Consider the following 21,022-nt stretch of genomic DNA (forward strand, 5'->3'; position numbering starts at 1 on the left):
TAGGTGCTAAAATATACTTAAGTATCAAAAGTAATAGTACAAATAATTAAAACAATCCTTATATTAAGCAAACCAGACGGCACAACTGTCTTGTTTTTAAAATGTATGGATAGCCAGGGTCACACTCAGACATCATTTACGAACAAAGCACTTGTGTTTAGTGAGTCCACCAGATCAGTGTCAATAGGGATGACCAGGGATGTTAAATACACCACGGATTATTCCACACACGCGCTTCTCAGAGTAGGCGTTCCCTAACGGACATATGCAAACAAATGCTAGAATACGACAATATGATCTGACTAGCTCGTGCTTGGCTCTGCCCATCTCCATTCTCGTTTATTCTCACAATTATACATTAATCTTGGGTTAGTTATAAAAAGTCTTTGTCTAACCTGTTTACAAACGGAAAATAACTCGCGTGCAGTGTTTTGATTGGCCCTCGTGTTTTCCAAACCGGAAATGGCATCCGTTCGGAATTGACAGCACTCCCGAAGATGGCGGGGGTGTTTGAGGTGGAGGTTGATGGTGTAGAACACGATCATGGACTCGGACATCACGATGAGCCAAATCAGGTTAGGGTACCACATGTGTTACTGTTGTAGAATCCGAAAACAACGAACAGCATGAATTGTAAAGTGCTCACATTGCGTTGCAGCCAATATGGACTAGACCTGCCTCTTGCACCGGCTAGTGAACGTCACACGATGTTAGCTTTGCTAGTTAACTTCCCAGTTCTTTTCCCTTTTAGCTAGACAGGTAGGATATCATTGAGTGCATTTCTCTATTGAGTGCATTAGGAAACCAAGTAATATTATAGTGCAGTCAGCTAAAACACAAACGTACAACTTCAAGGGCCATCATCATCACGCCCTTGTCTTGTACGTGGTAGCTGATCGCTAACGTAAGCTAACTATTTAGCTAGGTTGCTATATAAGTAGCCACAGATGGCTAACTAAATTGATAATTCTGGTTTAGCTGCCCCCAAATTGCTGCCTTTGCTTGACAACCCGTTTCCTATTGCAATAGCATCAATGATGTAGCTAGTACTCATTAGATGTCACGCCATGTAATAGCTGATGTGGCAGACAGAGTCAAAGGTCATCTAGTTGACGCATAATCCATCCTCTGTCCTGGTAGCCTGAGCTCTCTAAAAACTGTTTTGGACCAAAGGCTAGTTAGTGTTCTCACCATTTAACTATAATGGACAGAAACCGTGCCTATGCTCTTTGTTGGCCAGCAGTGTTCATCCCTTTTAGTATTCACATGTCTGTCCACTACCAACAGCCTCCCAACCCACATGATCAGAATACAGAATGATTTAAAATTACTATTTTTGATGCAATAATTGTAGTTTGTAGATATATTGTGACTGTTTAATTCAGAGGTTCTATGTGACTGTATTTGTATGTAGATTTCTAACTAATTGATTTAGAAGCATTTGGAATAATTGTGAATGTCTGTTTGGTTTGTTTTCACTTTAGGTTGACTTGTCCCATCTGTCACCGGAGGAGAAGTGGAGGTCAGTCTCTTCCCAATTATTCATTCTGACTGCAAATTAGATTTACAGTTGAATTCGGAAGTTTACAGACACCTTAGCCAAATACATTTAAACTCAGTTTTTCACAATTCCTGTCATTTAATCCTAGTAAAAATTCCCTGTCTTAGGTCAGTTAGGATCACCACTTAATTTTAAGAATGTGAAATGTCAGAATAATAGTAGAGTTATTTATTTCAGCTTTTATTTCTTTCATCACATTCCCAGTGGGTTCGAAGTTTACATACACTCAATTAGTATTTGGTAGCATGGCCTTTACATTGCTTAACTTGGGTCAAACGTTTCAGGTAGCCTTCCACAAGCTTCCCACAATAAGTTGGGTGAATTTTGGCCCATTCCTCCTGACAGAGCTGGTGTAACTGAGTCAGGTTTGTAGGCCTCCTTTCTCGCACACGCTTTTTCAGTTCTGAAATCACACATTTTCTATAGGATTGAAGTCAGGGGTTTGTGGCCACTCCAATACAGTGACTTTGTTGTCCTTAAGCTATTTTGCCACAACTTTGGAAGTATGCTGGGGGTCATTGTCTATTTGGAAGACCCAATTGCGACCAAGCTTTAACTTCCTGACTGATGTCTTGAGATGTTGCTTCAATATACCCACATCATTTTCCTACCTCATGATGCCATCTATTTTGTGAAGTGTGCCAGTCCCTCCTGCAGCAAAGCACCCCCACAACATTATGCTGCCACCCCAGTGCTTCATGGTTGGTATGGTGTTCTTCGGCTTGCAAGCCTCCCCCATTTTTCCTCCAAACATAACGATGGTCATTATTGCCAAACAGTTCTATTTTTGTTTCATCAGACCAGAGGACATTTCTCCAAAAAGTACGATCTTTGTCCCCATGTGCAGTTGCAAACCGTAGTCTGGCTTTTTTATTGCAGTTTTGGAGCAGTGGCTTCTTCCTTGCTGAGCGGCCTTTCAGGTTATGTCGATATAGGACTCGTTTTACTGTGGATATAGATACTTTTGTACCTGTTTCCTCTAGAATCTTCACAAGGTCCTTTTGTGTTGTTCTGGGATTGATTTGCACATTTCGCATCAAAGTACGTTAATCTCTAGGAGACAGAACGCGTCTCCTTCCTGAGCAGTATGACGGCTGCGTGATCCCATGGTGTTTATACTTGCGTACTATTGTTTGTACAGATGAACGTGGTACCTTCAGGCATTTGGACAATTCTCGCAAGGATGAACCAAACTTGTGGAGGTCGACAACATTTTTTTCTTAGGTCTTGGCTGATTTCTTTTGAATTTCCCATTAAGTCAAGCAAAAAGGCACAACGTTTGAAGGTAGGCCTTGAAATACATCCACATGTACACTTCCAATTGACTCAAATGATGTCAATTAGCCTATCAGAAGCTTCTAAAGCTATGACGCAATTTTCTGTAATTTTCCAAGCTGTTTAAAGGCACAGTCAAATTAGTGTATGTAAACTTCTGACCCACTGTGAAATAATCTGTCTGTAAACAATTGGAAAAATTACTTGTCATGCACAAAGTAGATGTCCTGACCAACTTTCCAAAACTATAGTTTGTTAACAAGAAATGTGTGGAGTGGTTGAAAAACAAGTTTTAATGACTCCAACCTAAGTGTATGTAAACTTCCGACTTCAACTGTTCGTCACAAAAGTTAAGTCAGGTTCAACATTATCTTGTTTTGATGCAGTCATATTTTTGATGTACTGTAGAGCCCTTAGTTTATCAATGTTTCCTACCAATGGAAACTAGTATGAATGTAACTATTATAAGAATCTATCCAGATACTTAGTGAATGATCATATTGGATACCCAGGCCTGAGCACTAGGTTGATTGTAGTATGTGTGTGTGTGTGTTCATAGGTTGGAGCATGCCAGGATGCATGCAAAACACAAGGGTCATGAGGCCATGCACGCTGAGATGGTGCTGATCCTCATTGTCACCCTGGTCATCGCCCAGCTGGTCCTTGTGCAATGGAAACAGAGGCACCCCAAGTCCTACAATGTAAGACACACAGACAATCTCTCCCACACACTGCACAGTCATGCTCACACATAAACACATGCTGACTTGCGTGCAAAAGAGGAAGCCCACAGCATGTTCTGCAAATACCTGCAGGCAAATAATCCAAATCACAGTTCACGTACTGTACAGACAAAACGTCCACAGACCAGCTTCTTCAACTCTACACAGTCTGGTTCTCTGGGTTATTCAGCCTCAAATTGAACTATAAGTGTCTGTGTGCGTCTGTACTTTAAAATGTGTGTTCTCTTCTAGCTGGTGACTCTGTTCCAGATGTGGGTGGTTCCTCTGTACTTCACCACCAAGCTTCACTGGTGGAGGTTCCTTGTCACGTGGTTCATCTTCTCTGTGGTCACTGCATACGTTACCTACCGGGCCACACGTAAGCCACTGGAGTGCACTACGCCTAGGTAAGGCCCCATACACAAGGCCAAGTAGTGTCTACACACACTCATTTGACCTGCCAACATGCACGCATTTTGCGTACCAACTACGCAATTCTCTGTCCATGTACAAGATCAGAGTTAAAAGTATGCAGAAATGAATAGGGCCTTATTTTTTAACGTTTTCAAATCCACTGAGTAAATCTAACATGGATCCTGATTCCCGAGCTGCAACACAGACATGTACAGAGTTTGTGTCAACGGACATGGAGATGAATACATTATTTGACGTAGATACCCCGTGTCTGCCCCGCCTCCTGTTTGTTGTGATGCGGAGTTTGCCGACTGTCAGCTGTACGTAAACACATGGACAAATCCATTTTTGACTCTGTGTTGTGGAAAGGTAAACACTAATCACATTTGTTAGTGAAAAAATTTAATACAAATACGAAAAAGAACTGGTCGCATTTGAGCGAGTGTGATATACATTTAATTCTGCGTCCCGTTCATTGTATTTTCCACGTAACATTACGAGGATCACGCAACCTGATAGACTGTAACTGTAAGCAAAAAAGTATAAAGTTAAAAAAGTAAAAGTATAATCCAAAATAAATCTAAACATCTTGACATTAAATGGATTCTGGAGCTTAGAAGATGAAGAATGAATGAGTGTTCGGTATTAGCTATAGAGGCAATGCTTCTAAAATACCTTTCCACTAGATTTGAGATTTTAGCAATTTCTAAAATCTGAAATGATGTATACAATAGGCACCTTTACATAGGCTGAAACAGCAGACTCTTCTAGTGAACAGTGTTCAGATCCTCTTTGCTCTAGCCTACTTAAGCTTTGTGTAGCCAGTTTGCGGTCTGTGTCGTTGCGCTCGTTTGTTTTTGTTTTTATGTTTTCAAATTATTTTGCTTCTAGTGTTGATTAGGAACCGTGTTTAAAAAGCCAATATTTGTGAGCTGGCCCTTGTGATTGGCCCTGTTTGAGAGGTGACAAGCGTTCCTCTACTTTAAAGACTAAACTTGGGGGCATGTGCTAAGAAAAAACGTTAGGGGAAAGAGAGCCCCAATTCGGCGAGGGCTATGCGTGCGAGTTTAATCTCCAATTTGCCAATTGCGTCAAGCACTCTAAAAAGTTGGCAGGTCTGGATACCTCATAATATACAGAATGCCTAGGTGATGCATGATTAAACGGTCATGGTAAGAGGTCAAAAGCCTCAAACCCAACCTGTCTTGCAGTAAGTGCTACTTTAGTCAAAGAACGGATCTATGTCTCTTCACATTCACCTCAGTTAGCTGAAATATGTCTGAATGTTCTTGTTTCTGTGGACAGGCTGGTCTACAAATGGTTCCTCCTCCTCTACAAGATCAGCTATGCCACAGGGATAGTGGGCTACTCTGTCGTCATGTTTACACTGTTTGGCATCAACTTGATATTTAGGTAAGTTCTAGTTACTTCTTGGAACAATTGTGTATTTATGGACAATACTCGTGGTTAACAAGGATCAATCCTTGTGTTAGTCATTTTATCTCAGAATCTTTTAAATACGTTTTGATTTATAGAAGTGGCGCCAGAGCTTTATTTGAGAAGTTGTAACATTTTAATCATGTTAATAGTGTTGATATTGGTGTTTATTTTCAGAATAAAACCGGAGGACGCAATGGATTTTGGTGTGTCCTTGCTGTTCTATGGTCTGTACTATGGCGTCCTGGGTAGGGACTTTGCTGAAATGTGTGCAGACGTCATGGCATCGACAGTGGGGGTAAGTATCCAGGGCCTGTCAAGTTGATAGTTGTTTAACATTATTTGTTGTAAAGGCTGTGAATCTGTCCAGCAACATTACATTGTATCTCTGTCTGTCCCTGTCTTCTCTAGTACTACAGTGCGTCTGGAATGCCCACCAAGCACCTCTCTGACAGTATCTGCGCTGTGTGTGGCCAGCCCATTCTGGTCGACGTCAGCGAGGAGGGAATCATCGAGAACACCTACAGACTATCCTGCAACCATGTGTATCCTTTATCATCTAAGAAATAGTCTCTCGATAAATATGCATGTTGGAGCGTGATGTTGTGGTAGAACTGGTTTGTCTGTACCATGTGCCCATCTCACTTCCTGTTTCTATAAATAATGGTGCCCTATGTCGTCTCCTGTAATGATTCCCTGTAATAGTCTTCCATGAGGTGAATTGTCACATGTTTTATGGCATTTGTGGTTTCTATGTTCACATTGATGACGTCATATTTTAATTGCTTACTGATATGGTTATTACAGTGTGCCACAGGGAAGTAGGAAAAAAACATCCAGTATTCTGTATTTTACCAAGCAGTGAGCTATGCCTACAGCATTTGACCAGATATGACCTAAAGTCATATTTGGCCATATTTTGCAGTTATTCTCATGTTTTGTTTTAGGGTTGAATACACCACACCTCCACCTTATACCTGGCTCCTTAACTCTCTCTGCCTCAGATTCCATGAGTTCTGCATACGAGGATGGTGCATCGTGGGAAAGAAGCAGACATGCCCGTACTGTAAAGAGAAGGTGGACCTGAAAAGAATGTTCAGTAACCCGTATCCTTTGCTCTTCTGCTCTCATGAGGGTTTGATGTCTAATATGTTTCTCTATCATATTGTGTATGTCTCTATCTTTTGCTTTCATGTTGCAATTTGTCTCAGTCATTGTGACTCATTGTTTCTGTTATTTAGCACGACAGGGGGTCACACAGTACAGAGGGTCACAGTACAGAGGTTATTAGTTTCACTCTGCTTGACAATGATGGGAATAGGTTGTGTTGCCTATAATTGCTGCAGTTTTGGGAAGTTTATGTTGATGTTGTTCATGGGAACTTTGACCTACATTTACATGTAAACACAAACTGGAACAGGACATTATGGGCTTTATGGGACAGATGTGGCTTTGTCTCCATGGAGACACATTGAGTTATTTAACCCAGTTCCTGTTAGCGACTGTCAACATTTAGTAGCTGCTGCCTCTTCTGCTTTAGAGGTGACACATCGTGTTACCACGGGAAACACGGAATACACCTACCAAATCCTTTCTTGACAACAGGGCATACATATTTAATTTCACACACTTTTTTTATTAAAACAACACCCAAGGTGAAGAGATTTTTCCTATGGTTTTAAAAAGGGTAGGATATAGTTATTGGAAGATGTTATTGTCCATTTTCCACTATCAAGCCTGATTCTATCAAGGTCCTGAAAGATATCTCAATATATTGTCACAGACTGGATATGTGAATTGGTTTGATTCGGGGGTGGGATCGTCACTTGTTTATATCTCCTTGACCCATAATATGAAGCTGGGAGAAGCCACATGTCATGTATGGACAACTCCTGGACTGGCTCCGCTACCTTGTTGCTTGGCAACCCGTAATCATTGGACTTGTGCAAGGCATCAACTATATCCTGGGCCTAGAGTGATCTGGGAAAGTGGAGGAGAGGGACACACAAGCCGTATGGAGAAGATACTGCACTGGTCTGACTGAGGGAGACTTGGAGGCCTCACCATGGACTCTACGAACATCTATTATAAACTGTGTCTATACCTGTACTATTTGTATAGATTTATAGGCACATAGTATCTGTATTTAAGATTTATTTGAATTTTACAAGTAATCTGGGTTTAGATGTCGGTTTCATTTTTGTTTAGTCAGTCGCAACTAAACCAAATGCAGTGTACATTTCTTAGCTTAGTAAAATGGTTGTTTTTTCATGGAGATGCTTTTTCCCAAAATAATTTGTCTTAACTTTTCTTGTTGATATTTGTTGGATTCTATGGCAATGAGTAGTTAACACTGCTCAGATGAATGAGTGGAGCATTGCAGAGTGACAGTCGTTTTGTGTGTTAAATCTGCGCCTTTTGTTAGTGAAGGTCCTGGTTGAATGTGGCTGCTGGGGGGAGAGTTTCTGGTTCCTCAGGAGCACTAGTCTCAGACAGTGTATCCTATCCTACTACAGTCATATTTTTAAGAAGGGCACTGCTTTCTCCCATATACCCTCCTCACGCCTCCCTCAGATGGCCTCTCCTGTCTGTATTCATCCCAGATGGCTCTCCAGGAACAGATACTGTAAAAGACAGTGTTTGCAAGAAGGTGAATAACATTTGATCATTTTGGTTGGGTTTACTTTCTTGTCATGTTTTTGTTCTGTTAATAAACGTGACACAGTCAAGATCAGGTATAGACATTTACTTAATTTAGACCCGATTTACTAGAATAGCCCATGACCTGGGGGATTTTGTATATACCTTCTTGTATGTCTATTTCTGGGAAAGAAACTTACCAGACCGAAACCACTGGATCAGGATTGGGGTTTGCCCACTGAAATATTGTGTTGTCAGTTCTGTGAGAAAATACAGCATGTTAAAAAAACATTTGTCTGTATTCAACCACAGTATTTCACATTTGTTAAATGATTCATGTTCATGTGTTAAATGAATCACACTTCATATTATGCTTATGATTTAGGACGCATGATGAACATGACTTGATTGTGTCAAAAGCCACCCTATTCAGTCTGCCATAAATGAGCATAATAACTTGCGCACAGGGAATTCCCTGTGTGTGTGTGTGCCAGAGTGCATGTTTATTTAGGGTGGGTGGTTGAGGAAGTGATTGTGTATATATAGTAAGTACATGAGGTAGTGTTGTTAGAACCAGCATTTGTTGACCATCTCACAGCAGTCAGACAGAAGCCCAGTATGAAGTTAACAATTTCTCTCACAGGTAAGCAATCTAACATTCTCACACACACCTTTACTGATGTATGTTCACTATGGGTATATGATTACTTTCTGCTGCATGTGCATCTACATTTCTGTGTCTGTGTGCCTGTTACACAAAGGCTTAGGGTGTGCTCTATCTTCACTACAGTTTTCATGGGATTTTTCTGGGTCCTGCCCTCAGAGGTCTCTACAGGTGTGTGTGTGTATATCTGCCTGCCTACATGATTTTTCAACATTTCCTAATGTCTCTAACATCAATTGTTATTGTCTAGATAACACGCAGGTGCCATCTCCCAGAATTATCCAGCCCATAATGTCCAGAATAGGAGCTGTTCTAGGTAAGGAATTCTGCTATCACAGTTTTTATTAAAATGGTAATATCAATCATGGCCATGGATACTCTGAAGTGTTTATAATCACAGAACCCCTAGTCTTTACCACCGAGATTTAGAACTTGGGTTCTGGGTGTATGGTCTGATAATTATATTCTGGTGTAGATAAGGACCAGTTTTTGGCAAACAGGATGTGCTTGTCATACACAGGAAAGGGGTTGGTTATTGAATGTAAGGCAGACCCAGGCCTTCCTGATGAATTTGCCCTTGTCTACTGGCTGGTAAACGGCACATTCCCAAATGTAGCCTCCACTGATGGCAGAGTATCAGAAACAGAAGAGTAAGTACTGGGGTTTGCATCACATGCAGACATTATTGGAAGCTTTGAAAGACTCTTACACACGTAGAGTAGGCAAAGTGTTCTGTTCAGCTCTTGTACTATATAATATGTGGAAGGAGTGTTGGCTAAGTGTTATAAATGTGTTGGTTTCAGGTCAGTTTCAGAGGACGGCAGGGTGATCCAGAGGAGTCTGGTGTTTAAGAGCGTGACTGCAGAGGACTTCAGGTCCACCTTTACCTGTGTGATAAACAGCCCAGCTGGGCTTGACCAAAGGACTTTCACACTGGCCAATCACAAGGCTCTATTTCCCCCTCCTTCACCCACTCCCAAAACCGAGGAGAGAACAATGAGAAAAGACACAGGAAAAGGGATCACAGGAAAAGGGATCACAGGAAAAAGGATCACAGGAAAAAGGATCACAGCAAAACACACTAGCAAGAAATGAGAAGACGGATGGACTTAGTCCACTCATGTATCATCCATAGTTAAGTGAAAAAGACAATGAACACTTATTGACAACAATCCCTTCTATTGCTGTGTCTCGTGGCAATAGTCAAGTATGGATTATAATGCAATAATCTAGAGGATAAAAAAAACTGACGATGAAGAAAAGATGGATGAAAAAGAATACATTAAAATTGTGACCATACACATTTATTTAATGAACTGACTCTCACAACTGTAACCTAGGTTAAAGACAATTTAGTTCAAGGGAACTTCTCTTCATCTACTGTTATTCTTTCACATCTCTGTTAGAAATGGATTAAGTTTTGTTTTATCATGACAAAGTAACACCATACATGTCCTGGAAGTAGGCAGCCATTGCAAATAAGATTGCATCATGTCATTTGTGTAAACCTTGTAAACACATCTCAATCATTGATAAGTGTGTTTACATTAGCTCACTATTTATGTAAAGCATCATAATGACAATGTTATATTTTGTGTATAGTCAATACATGTGTAATGGCCTATAAATATACATTTCAATGGCTTAATTGGTTTCATACGTCCCTTTGACTCTTATTTTGATAACCCCTCACTGTAGCCCAGTGACCTCACTTCCTCTCTTAGTAGTATAGTGTACTGCTACTGCCACCCCGTGGCTGCTTTTCACATTACAGATTTGCACTTTTCCAGTTATTACTTTTTTGTTACAAAGCAACCCTGAAGTATCCATATGTTTCTTCCCCAATTCCCTTAACCTAACAACACTCTTTGTCTTTATAAATACTGTCATCAGAGTATTATTAGTATTATTCACAAAGTTAGAGCGGCTGTGGCTGTGAGCTTCAGCACCAACCCCTAGCAATTTTAGACAGCACTGCAGGTTGGTGTTCTGTCAGGGTGATGGTTTTCTTTGACCTTCTTTTTGATGATGGAGGCTGTCCTCAGAGACTGACGAGCACTTGCTCTTATTGGGTAGGAAGCGTTGCAGCAGCTCTGATTGGCATTCAGGGCCATGCTCAAGAGGAAGCGCAGGTTGACATCCAGGTTTCCATCGGGGCTCTGCAGGCCTCTCTCTATGGCACTGCAGACTGGGGTTCTTGAACATGAGTGAGAACATGCTTTTCAGCGGCTGCTCCAGGATGTTCTTCCCTGTGTACCTCCACATGAGGAACACATATAGGGCAGCCGGGTATTCCTGGATGGTGGGGTGGATGAAGGTCTGGACCTTCTCCTGGTACATGACAAACTGCTCGATCAGGAACTCAATGCACAGGCCACTCTTAGTGACAGCCTCAGTGACCTCCACCCCACAGTCATTCCAGGTGGCCTTGCCAATGACCATCTGGTTCTTCTCGAGCATTGTGAAGGCCAGCTTGCCCAGCTTCATCAGAAAGTCCCTCTCCTCTTCTGGGGTGTGAGAGGCCGAGCCCCTGGCTCCACGCACACGCAGGTGCACCAAGAGCAAGTGGGTGTACATCAGGGTCAGCCCCTTGGGCAGCTCTACATCCGGCCCCTTCTCCCTGAACGTGCGCTGGAATAGTCCGCACACCACCCAGCAGAACATGGGCGGATGGCACATGATGTGAAGGGTCCTGCAGGAGGTCAGGTGGGCGATCACCGTATCAGCCTGCGCCAGGTCCTCAAATCTCCTCCTGAAGTACTCCTTCTGTTCGTCAGTGAAGCCAAGCTAACACCTGGTACACAGCTTCTGGGGGCAGGAGACTGGAGGTGAGTGGGCGGGAGATGATCCAGAAGGAGGAGGGGAGCAGGTTGCCCCTGATCAGGTTGGTCAGCACCACATGCATCATGGCCAGCTCGGTGCTATCACACCAAGTCTGTGCGGTGAAAGTCCAGGGGACGTGCATACCCGTCCAGCCCGTCACAGACGAACATGACCTTGCCGTCGCCGCACTCGAATGTGGGCAGCACCTTGGTCTCAGGGTAGAGGGCGTGGATGATCTCCAGGAGGCAGGTCTTTAGGTCCAGCATGAGGTTGAGCTCTTTGAAGGGCAGTGGGAACAGGAAGTAGACATGCTTGTGCTTCCGCTCCTCAGCCCAGTCCATAATGAACTTCTGCACAGCCACAGACTTCCCCACCCCGGCGATGCCATTGGTGGCTACAGACCTGACATGCTTCTCATAGATCATATTGGGGTCAAATATTTTCCTGCAGGTGATCAGCTTCTCCTTGTGATTGGTGGACAACTTGTCAATCTTTCGGACATCGTGCTGGATATTAGGCCCAGCGTTGCCTTCGTCTGTTATGTAGAGATCATTATAGATACTGTCAAAGGCCTTATGTTCTCCCTGCTGGGCAAAGCCCTCGTGTATACTGCTCTACTTCCTCAGCAGAGTGCGTCTCAGCTCATAATGCACCTCATCTGCACAGAGAAAATAGGGGGAAAGGAGAATAAAGGCACAATCTAGCATATTTCTCCTGTTCAATGGCCATTTCAAATACAGATATGCATGCATCTGTTGGTCACAGATACCGTAAAAAAAAAGGTAGAGGCGTGGATCAGAAAACCAATCAGTATCTGGTGTGACCAAAATGTTCCTCATGCAGCACGACACATCTCCTTTGCATAGAGGTGATCCGGCTGCTGATTGTGGCCTGTGGAATGTTGTCCCTCTCCTCTTTGATGGCTGTGCGAAGTTGCTGGATATTAGCGGGAACTGGAACACACTGTCGTACACGTCAACCCAGAGCATCCCAAACATGCTCAATAGGTGACATGTCTGGTGAGTATGCAGGTCATGGAAGAACTGGGACATTTTCAGCTTCCAGGAAGGGTGTACAGATCCTTATGACATGGGGCCATGCATTATCATGCTCAAACATGTGATGGCGGCGGATGAATGGCACAACAATGGGCTTCAGGATCTCATCACGGTATCTCTGGGCATTCAAATTGCCATCGATAAAATGTAATTGTGTTCGTTGTTCGTAGCTCATGCCTGCCCATACCACAACCCCACTGCCACCATGGGGCACTCTGTTCAGAATGTTGACAACCACAAATCGCTCGCCCACAGGATGCCATACAAGGTGTCTGCGGTTGTGAGGCCGGTTGGACGTACAGCCAAATTCTCTAAAATGACGTTGGAGGCGGTTTATGGTAGATAAATAAACATTAAATTCTCTGGCCACAGCTCTGGTGGATATTTCTGCAGTCAGCAGGCCAATTGCCCACTCCCTCAACTTGAGACATCTGTGGCATTATGTTGTGCCTTTTATGGTCCACAGCACAAAGTGCACCTGTGTGATGATCATGCTGTTCATTCAGCTTCTTGATATGCGACACTTGTCAGGTGGATGGATTATCTTGGCAAAGGCAAAATGCTCACTGACAGGGATGTAAACCAATTTGTGTACAATATCTGAGAGAAATAAGCTTTTTTTGTGTATGGAACATTTCTGGGATCTTTTATTTCAGCTTATGAAACATGACACCAACACTTTACATGTTGCGTTGATATTTTTGCTCAGTGTATATTACATTCATCAAATAAAATAAAGATGTGCATACTTCTTTTGCAAATGTCCCTGGGGAAGTCAGCCAGGCGCTTGAGGCCCATGTCCTTCGACAGGGCCTTGGTGAGCTGCAGGGCCACCTCTAGGTCATAATACTCCAGCAGCCTGTCCACCAAGTCACCATGTCCATGCCCTGGGGAGGAGCACTGAACAACAACTCTGGGTAACGCTTCCACAGCATGATCTTAAACTTCCTCAGATCATCCTTCCCCAGTGTCTTCCTGGTGGCCTGGGAACCACAGAATGAAATAAAAAGAAGAGAAAAGAAGAGCAATTCTCTAACTCATCAACTCAATTATTGTTGACATTTGTGCCTGAACATACAGTACATCAGCCTACCTTGAAGGTGAAGTCTACAGTCAGGGCAGGGTGCCTCTTCTCATCTGGGTTTTTGATCAGCTCTGGTCTTGGAGGAAGTTCCACTGCAAGAAACTTTGAGACCTAGAGAGGTAGTGGGAGATGAAACTACTACACATACTGGTGCATGAGCCTAAACATAGATATGACCATTTTGTAAACAAATGGACATACATCCACATTATATTCCCACTAAACCCAGGAACAAATACTCACATAAACATATACATAATTACAACATAAAAACACACTTAAACATAGTTTGCATCCTGTCTGTGACTGATCAAACATGGAGGACTGTTCTTACTTCCTTTTTCTGGTCTTACAGTCAACTGTCCACAGAGTAGCAGCTGGAGTAAGACTCTGTTCTTTGATGCTGGACTCTGTACATAGAACATCACATGGACAATGATCGAGCCCTTTTCACATCATGCCTACTAAACACACACCAAATATCAATGATTGAGGATGGATGATGAAAGGATCATCAAACAGGAAACATTACTGTGGACACGTGACATGCGCCGTGTACATGGGTCTCAGGCCATTGCCCAGGTCCAGGGAGGGTCTCCTTTCAGGCACATAGAAAGCCTCCTCTCCCTCATCAGACACAGAGATACTACTTCTTCCTCAGCCAGACACCCCCTCTCCAAATGGAAAAGTGACATCTGATATTGTGCCCCCTCAATCATGTTCCATCATGTCAGCCCCTCACCCTACCATCCTGGAGAACCTCAGGAGTACAGGTTCAGGGTCACAGTTCAAAGTCTGAAGTCAATGGCTACTTGACCAGTGCCAGACGGCACACACCTGTGGATCTAAAAAATAAACACACACACACACCTGTAGATGAAGGTTAAATATTGACGATAGATGAAATGCATGTAAATGACAGACTTGTTGCCACTTGCGTGTAGGCCTCTCTTACCATGAAGAAATTCAGAAATACCGACGTTTTCTGTTTCAGGTGAGCTTGTTTGGAAACCTCTCTGCTACTAAATGCACTTTGTGTCTCACTTAAGCCGATTCAATTGACTAAAACATCATATTTATTCATTCAAAATACACATAACACAACACTAGGGACAAAAATAATAACTCAAGTGTCACAGTTCAAATTCTACATATTTGTCTAGACTAGAGACAAGGCCATACAAAGATTTAGGTCCGACAAAGACGAAACTGTAATAGGCTACGTTTACTTTCAAAGATACCTCCTACTCAGGGTTGCCAAGTCCAGTTGAAATTTCTAGCTTTCCCGCTCACGAAGCCTGAAAACTAGCCCAACATTTTGTTTTCACAGCAAGAGAGGAGCTGCCACATTTATTTAATGAACCCTTTATCCTTAAGGTTGTCAAGCATTTTAAGAAGGAAATCTAAATCTAATCTAAGTAATTTCTAAAGACATAGGCTAAGAAGCTACATTTGGTTTTCCATCAAAATAGTAATGATTGAGAGCTTAAAAATGAAAAATATGTTGCAAGAGAAAATATAATTTGCCCTTAACTCGCCAGATAATTTTCCGTCAATGGATGTCGAGTTAACTTGTTTTGACTGCTATGATTAAGCAACAAGGCCTGAGGAGGTGTGGTATATGGCCAATATACCATGGCTAATTGTTGTTCTTAGGGCACAGCCCTTAGCCGTGGTACAGTGCATTCAGAAAGTATTCAGACCCCTTCCCTTTTCCCACATTTTGCTACGTTACAGAGCAAAAACCAAGCCACGAGGTCGAAGAAATTGAGCCCCAAGACAGGATTGTGTCGAGGCACAGATCTCGGGAAGGGTAGCAAAAAATGTCTGCAGCATTGAAGGTCCCCAAGAACACACTGGCCTCCATCACACTTAAATGGAAGAAGGTTGGAACCTCCAAGACTCTTCCTAGAGCTGGCCGCCTGGCAAAACTGAGCAATCGGGGGAGAAGGGCCTTGCTCAGGGAGAAGGTCACTCTGACAGAGCTCCAGAGTTCCTCTGTGGAGATGGGAGAAACTTCCAGAAGGACAACCAACTCTGCAGCACTCCACCAATCAGGCCTTTATGGTAGAATGGCCAGTTGGAAGCCACTCCTCAGTAAAAAGCACGACAGCACCTAAAGGACTCAGACCATAAGAAACAAGATTATCTGATCTGATAAAACCAAGATTGAACTCTTTGGCCTGAATGCCAAGCGTCACATCTGGAGGAAACCTAGCACCATGCCTACGGTGAAGCATGGTGGTGGCAGCATCATGCTGTGGATATGTTTTTCAGCGCCAGGGACTGAGAGACTAGTCAGGATCGAGGGAAGGATGAACAGAGCAAAGTACAGAGAGATCCTTGATGAAAACCTTCTCCAGAGCGTTCAGGACCACAGACTGGGGCGAAGGTTCACCTTCCAACAGGACAACGACCAAGACAACGCAGGACAGGAGTGGCTTCTGGAGTAGTCTCTGAATGTCCTTGAGTGGCCCAACCAGAGCCCGGAATTGAACCCAATCGAATATCTCTGGAGAGACCTGATAATAGTTGTGCAGTGACGCTCCCCATCAGCTTGAGAGGATCTGCAGAGAAGAATGGGAGAAACGCCCCAAATACAGATGTGCCAAGCTTGTAGCGTCATACCCAAGAAGACTCAAGGCTGTAATCGCTGTCAAAGATGCTTCAACAAAGTACTGAGTAAAGGGTCTGAATAGTTATGTAAATATAATATATATATATTTTTTTTTAATATACATTTACAAACATTTTAAAAAAAACTGTTTTTGCTTTGTCATTATGGGTTATTATGTGTAGATTGATAAGGGATTTTGTTTTAAATACATTTTTGAATAAGGCTGTAACGTAACAAATTTTGGAAAAAGACAAGGTCTGAAAATATTCTGAATGCACTATATATAGGCCTACCACAAACTCCTGAGGTGCCTTATTGATATTATAAATGGGTTACCAATGTAATTAGAGCAGTAAAAATACATGTTTTGAAAGTTGGACAGAGAACCTCAATCTCTGTGCAAGAAACACTTCAAAAAACAAATGCTAAGTTATTCTGGCAATGGTGCCATTATCATGTGCCAGATGTTAATGTTTTACTTCTTCGGAATCGGTGTCCCTTCCACGGGACGGTTGAGCTAACGTAGCCTAATGCGATTTGCATGAACTTGTAAGTAGCAAGAACATTTCCCAGGACATAGACATATCTGATGTTGGCAGAAAGCTTAAATTCTTGTTAACCTAACTGCACTGTCCAATTTACAGTAGCGTTTACGGTGAAAGAATACCATGCTATTGTTTGTGGAAAGTGCACAATTGTGAACAGGAAAAGTTATTAATAAACAAATTAGGCCCAATGGGGAAGTCTTGATTCTTTTTTTTTTTACAGAATTACAATGTTTCATTGGATCAGTCTAAAACTTTGCACATACACTGCTGTCATCTAGTGGCTAAAATCTAAATTGCACCTGGGCTGGAATAATACATTATGGCCTTTCGCTTGCATTTCAAAATGATGGTACAAAAAATTACAAAAAAACGGTTGGTTTTTTCTTTGTATTATCTTTTATCATATCTATTGTGTTATATTGTCCTTCATTCCTTATACATTTCCACAAACTTAAAAAATTGTTTCGTTTCAAATGGTACCAAGAATATGCATCTCCTTGCTTCAGGGCCTGAGCTACAGGCAGTCCGATTTTGGTGTCATTTCAGATGTAATTTTAGGCGAAAATTTAAAAAAGGGGCGGATCCTTAAGAGTACAACCCGTTCTAAATGGCCTACTTGCGAGATTGACTTGCTATTTCAATAGGCAAGTCGACATTAGAATGCAGTTTACTTTATTAAGCTACCTCTGAGCAAATGTATCTTAAAGCGCTCTAGTATGCTGAATGTCGTTTTCCAGTGCTTTGTCGCCTTTATATCAGTTCTAGCGCGTTAATATATTTTAAATAAAAAGGGTTGGTAATATGTGTCTCCATAATGAACAATATAAATAGCCTACATACAACTGGTAAAAAAAAAAATTCACGACTTGTGAGCTGGTCTCCGTAACTCAGCTGTCTGCTGCAGTACTCTCTCAACCAGTGCTCTCAACACACACGCATAAACTCCCGGCCCTGCCCCTTCCCACCACTCCCTCGGTAACAGCCTGCTCACTGCCTGATAGTCAGCAGCTGCATGTCACAGTGAATAACTTAGATTTATTTAAGAGAAATGCCATGGTGACCACGGTGAAATTTAAAGGCGCTACATGGTCAATCAGCCGTCTGCATTGGCCGTGCAGCATGTACGGTGATACGGCCTCTGTCGAAGGCAGGGCATTCATACCTCCTGCTTTTAAAGGAGTAGTGCAGAGCTATTGTGATGGAAGTTGTTAATTAAGGAAGTCACTGTTTTCATACAGGACCTCCCGACCCCTCCTACCGTCAACCGATCATGCCAACGCAGAGCCATAGGGAGCCCTCCATATTTTTACAACATTTGGGCTGAGCATGGTGATGCAGTACTGAGCGCAATTGCGTCACACTATCTCTTTTTTTTCTACTGTGTTATTGACTTGTTAATTGTTTACTCCATGTGTAACTCTGTGTTGTCTGTTCACACTGCTATGCTTTATCTTGGCCAGGTCGCAGTTGCAAATGAGAACTTATTCTCAACTAGCCTACCTGGTTGAATAAAGGTGAAATTTAAATCAAATTTAAATAAAATAGGCGCCTACGACCACATTTTCGGATCAAGCATATAAGTTGGCTAAGAAAAACCAGCAACCCGCGACAAATGTTTTCTCCCGCGGCATCGTTTTCAAAGTAGCCCATTTTTGGGAAAACGGCGACATGACAACGCTGCTCCTACTTCCATGTTCTCACTGGTCGTAGTTAAAGAGACCGCCGAAGGTTAGACCACAGCGTTTCTAAACCCAGAGACGCAACATCGCAAGACTTCCGGGAACGCAGGCCGGGGAAGTCAATGAAGTCAAGAAGTCAACTAAAAAACATTAGTTGTTAATTTTCTCGAAAGCTAAAGGCACAATCTAGATTCGAGTCAATGTCTTAAGTAGTTGAACATGCTATTACGCCAACCTTGTGAAAGTGACACGTTTTCATTTTCGTTGAAAACAACTTTATATCAAAGGAGTGCATTTGATTTGATGACATACACATGCGCAGTTTGGCGCAAGACGACCCGATGACGTGATTCTACACATTAACTTTCTAACCAACGTTGCTATGACGTCGCCGACAAGTATGATCTGGGATCTATTGGAGAAGCAGTTTTAGCCTATCTTCATACTGTACTGTCTTTGGTTAGACCTTGGAGATACAAAATGTAGTCTGAATCAATTTCATAGTTTACCAGCGAAGACTGGACCTATCCGAGCCGCACAGACTCCTCCACGCGCATCACTGAAGATTGAAGAACAGAGGAAGGTGACAATCGGTGCCCTGTCAACTGTAGCCTAGGGTCGCCACTAGTTACCACAGCCACAAAGTCATAAACCCAAGTTTATCTTAAAATCGGATTTAAGCCTAACCCTAACACAATCCCTTACCTTAACCACACTACTAACCTAATGCCTAACCATAACCTTAAATCAAGACCAAAAAGCTAATTTTTCTTTTCATGATCTTTTACTATATAGCCAATGTAGACTTTGTGGCTGTGGTAACTAGTGTAAACCGTAGGCAAGGGGTTAACTTTATCTTGCAGAGTGGGGGTTCAACACCTAGGGAGGTCCAAGATTTCTTTATACAAAAGAAAAAGACAAAATGGGTGTGGAATGGTTGTTTCTGGTGAATTCTGAAAGGAAATGCACCCAAAGATTTCCTGATAATTTGGTCAAAATATCCCAACCAACTGAAATACCAATAATTTCTGTATAAAGGCACAGGGCGAGACCCAGATGCAGTCCAGGAGGTACAGAGTGGCAGGCAGGCTCGAGGTCAGGGCAGGTAAAATGGTCAGGCAGGCGGGTTCAGAGTCAAGGCAGGAAAGGATCAAAAAATGTTTTTAAAAAATGTTTAAAAAAGGGGGCGGATTAGCAAAAGAGAGATAAGAAAAAGCAGGCACACAGAAAAACACACTGGTTGACTTGACAAGGCAAACTGCCAACAGACAAACAGGGAACACCGGAATAAATACTCAGGGACTAATGGGGAAAACGGGTGACACCTGGAGGTGGGTGGAGACAATAACAAAGACAGGTGAAACAGATCAGGGCGTGAAATTCTGTATTACTTTAGACTGTTGGTCAACTCTACCAGTTCACCAACACCCTGCTTTAACTAAAAATGTAAATGTCATAACCTTGTATGTGCTAATTTTGTAGACTCTCATAAAGTCTGTTCTGGTCATTTTTCTACTCCCCAAAAATTTATAAAAATGAATGAAAATAAAAGAATGCTGACACCAGCAAAAATATGATTTCCCCCTCCAGACATGAGCCTGTAACAACGGTTAATGTAATAACACCAGTTTCTGAAATAACTTTTATCTTTGTATTAACCTTTAGATTTGTTATGTAATAAAACCGGTAGGGCAGCACACAATTGGTCCAGCGTTAGGGTTTGACCGGGGCAGGCCGTCATTGTAAATCAGAATTAGTTCTTAACTGACTTTCCTAGTTAAATAAATGTTAAATATAAATTAAAAATGTAATAGCATGAAGGGCTTAACGTAATAAAATATTGAACGGTTAACATAATAACGTTTTCTGCTAAATGTAATATTACATTAAATCAAATCACATTTTATTTGTTACATACACATGGTTAGCAGATGTTAATGCGTGTGTAGCAAAATGCTTGTAGTTCTAGTTCCGACAATGCAGTAATAACCAACAAGTAATCTAGCTAACAATTCCAAAACTACTACCTTATAGACACAAGTGTAAGGGGATAAAGAATATGTACATAAAGATATATGAGTGAGTGATGGTACAGAGCGGCATAGGCAAGATACAGTAGATGGTATTGAGTGCAGTATATACATATGAGATGAGTATGTAAACAAAGTGGCATAGTTAAAGTGGCTAGTGATACATGTATTACATAAAGATGCAGTAGATGATATAGAGTACAGTATATACATATACATATGAGATTAATAATGTAGGGTATGTAAACATTATATTAGGTAGCATTGTTTAAAGTGGCTAGTGATATATTTGACATCATTTCCCATCAATTCCCATTATTAAAGTGCCTGGAGTTGAGTCAGTGTGTTGGCAGCAGCCACTCAATGTTAGTGGTGGCTGTTTAACAGTCTGATAGCCTTGAGATAGAAGCTGTTTTTCAGTCTCTCGGTCCCAGCTTTGATGCACCTGTACCTACCTCGCCTTTTGGATG

At 42.1% G+C, this 21,022-nt stretch overlaps 1 protein-coding gene across 2 annotated transcripts; it reads left to right on the forward strand.

The window, feature by feature from the left end:
* The first annotated feature begins 231 nt into the window (after positions 1-231).
* On the forward strand, positions 232-10,365 carry LOC109892669 (RING finger protein 121). Of its 2 annotated transcripts, XM_020485376.2 has the most exons (13): positions 232-575; positions 1,485-1,522; positions 3,396-3,537; positions 3,811-3,965; positions 5,278-5,385; positions 5,587-5,707; positions 5,821-5,954; positions 6,414-6,515; positions 7,268-8,692; positions 8,840-8,884; positions 8,964-9,029; positions 9,234-9,363; positions 9,517-10,365. In XM_020485376.2, the coding sequence occupies exons 1-9, from the start codon at positions 498-500 to the stop codon at positions 7,386-7,388; spliced, it is 999 nt and encodes a 332-aa protein (XP_020340965.1). In that variant the 5' UTR covers positions 232-497; the 3' UTR covers positions 7,389-8,692; positions 8,840-8,884; positions 8,964-9,029; positions 9,234-9,363; positions 9,517-10,365. The 2 variants fall into 2 exon arrangements, with proteins under 2 accessions (XP_020340965.1, XP_020340964.1); XM_020485375.2 differs by lacking the exon at positions 8,840-8,884.
* Positions 10,366-21,022: the final 10,657 nt, after the last annotated feature.

This window comes from Oncorhynchus kisutch, linkage group LG6 (genome assembly GCF_002021735.2).
Source record: "Oncorhynchus kisutch isolate 150728-3 linkage group LG6, Okis_V2, whole genome shotgun sequence".
Taxonomy (NCBI): Eukaryota; Metazoa; Chordata; class Actinopteri; order Salmoniformes; family Salmonidae; genus Oncorhynchus; species Oncorhynchus kisutch.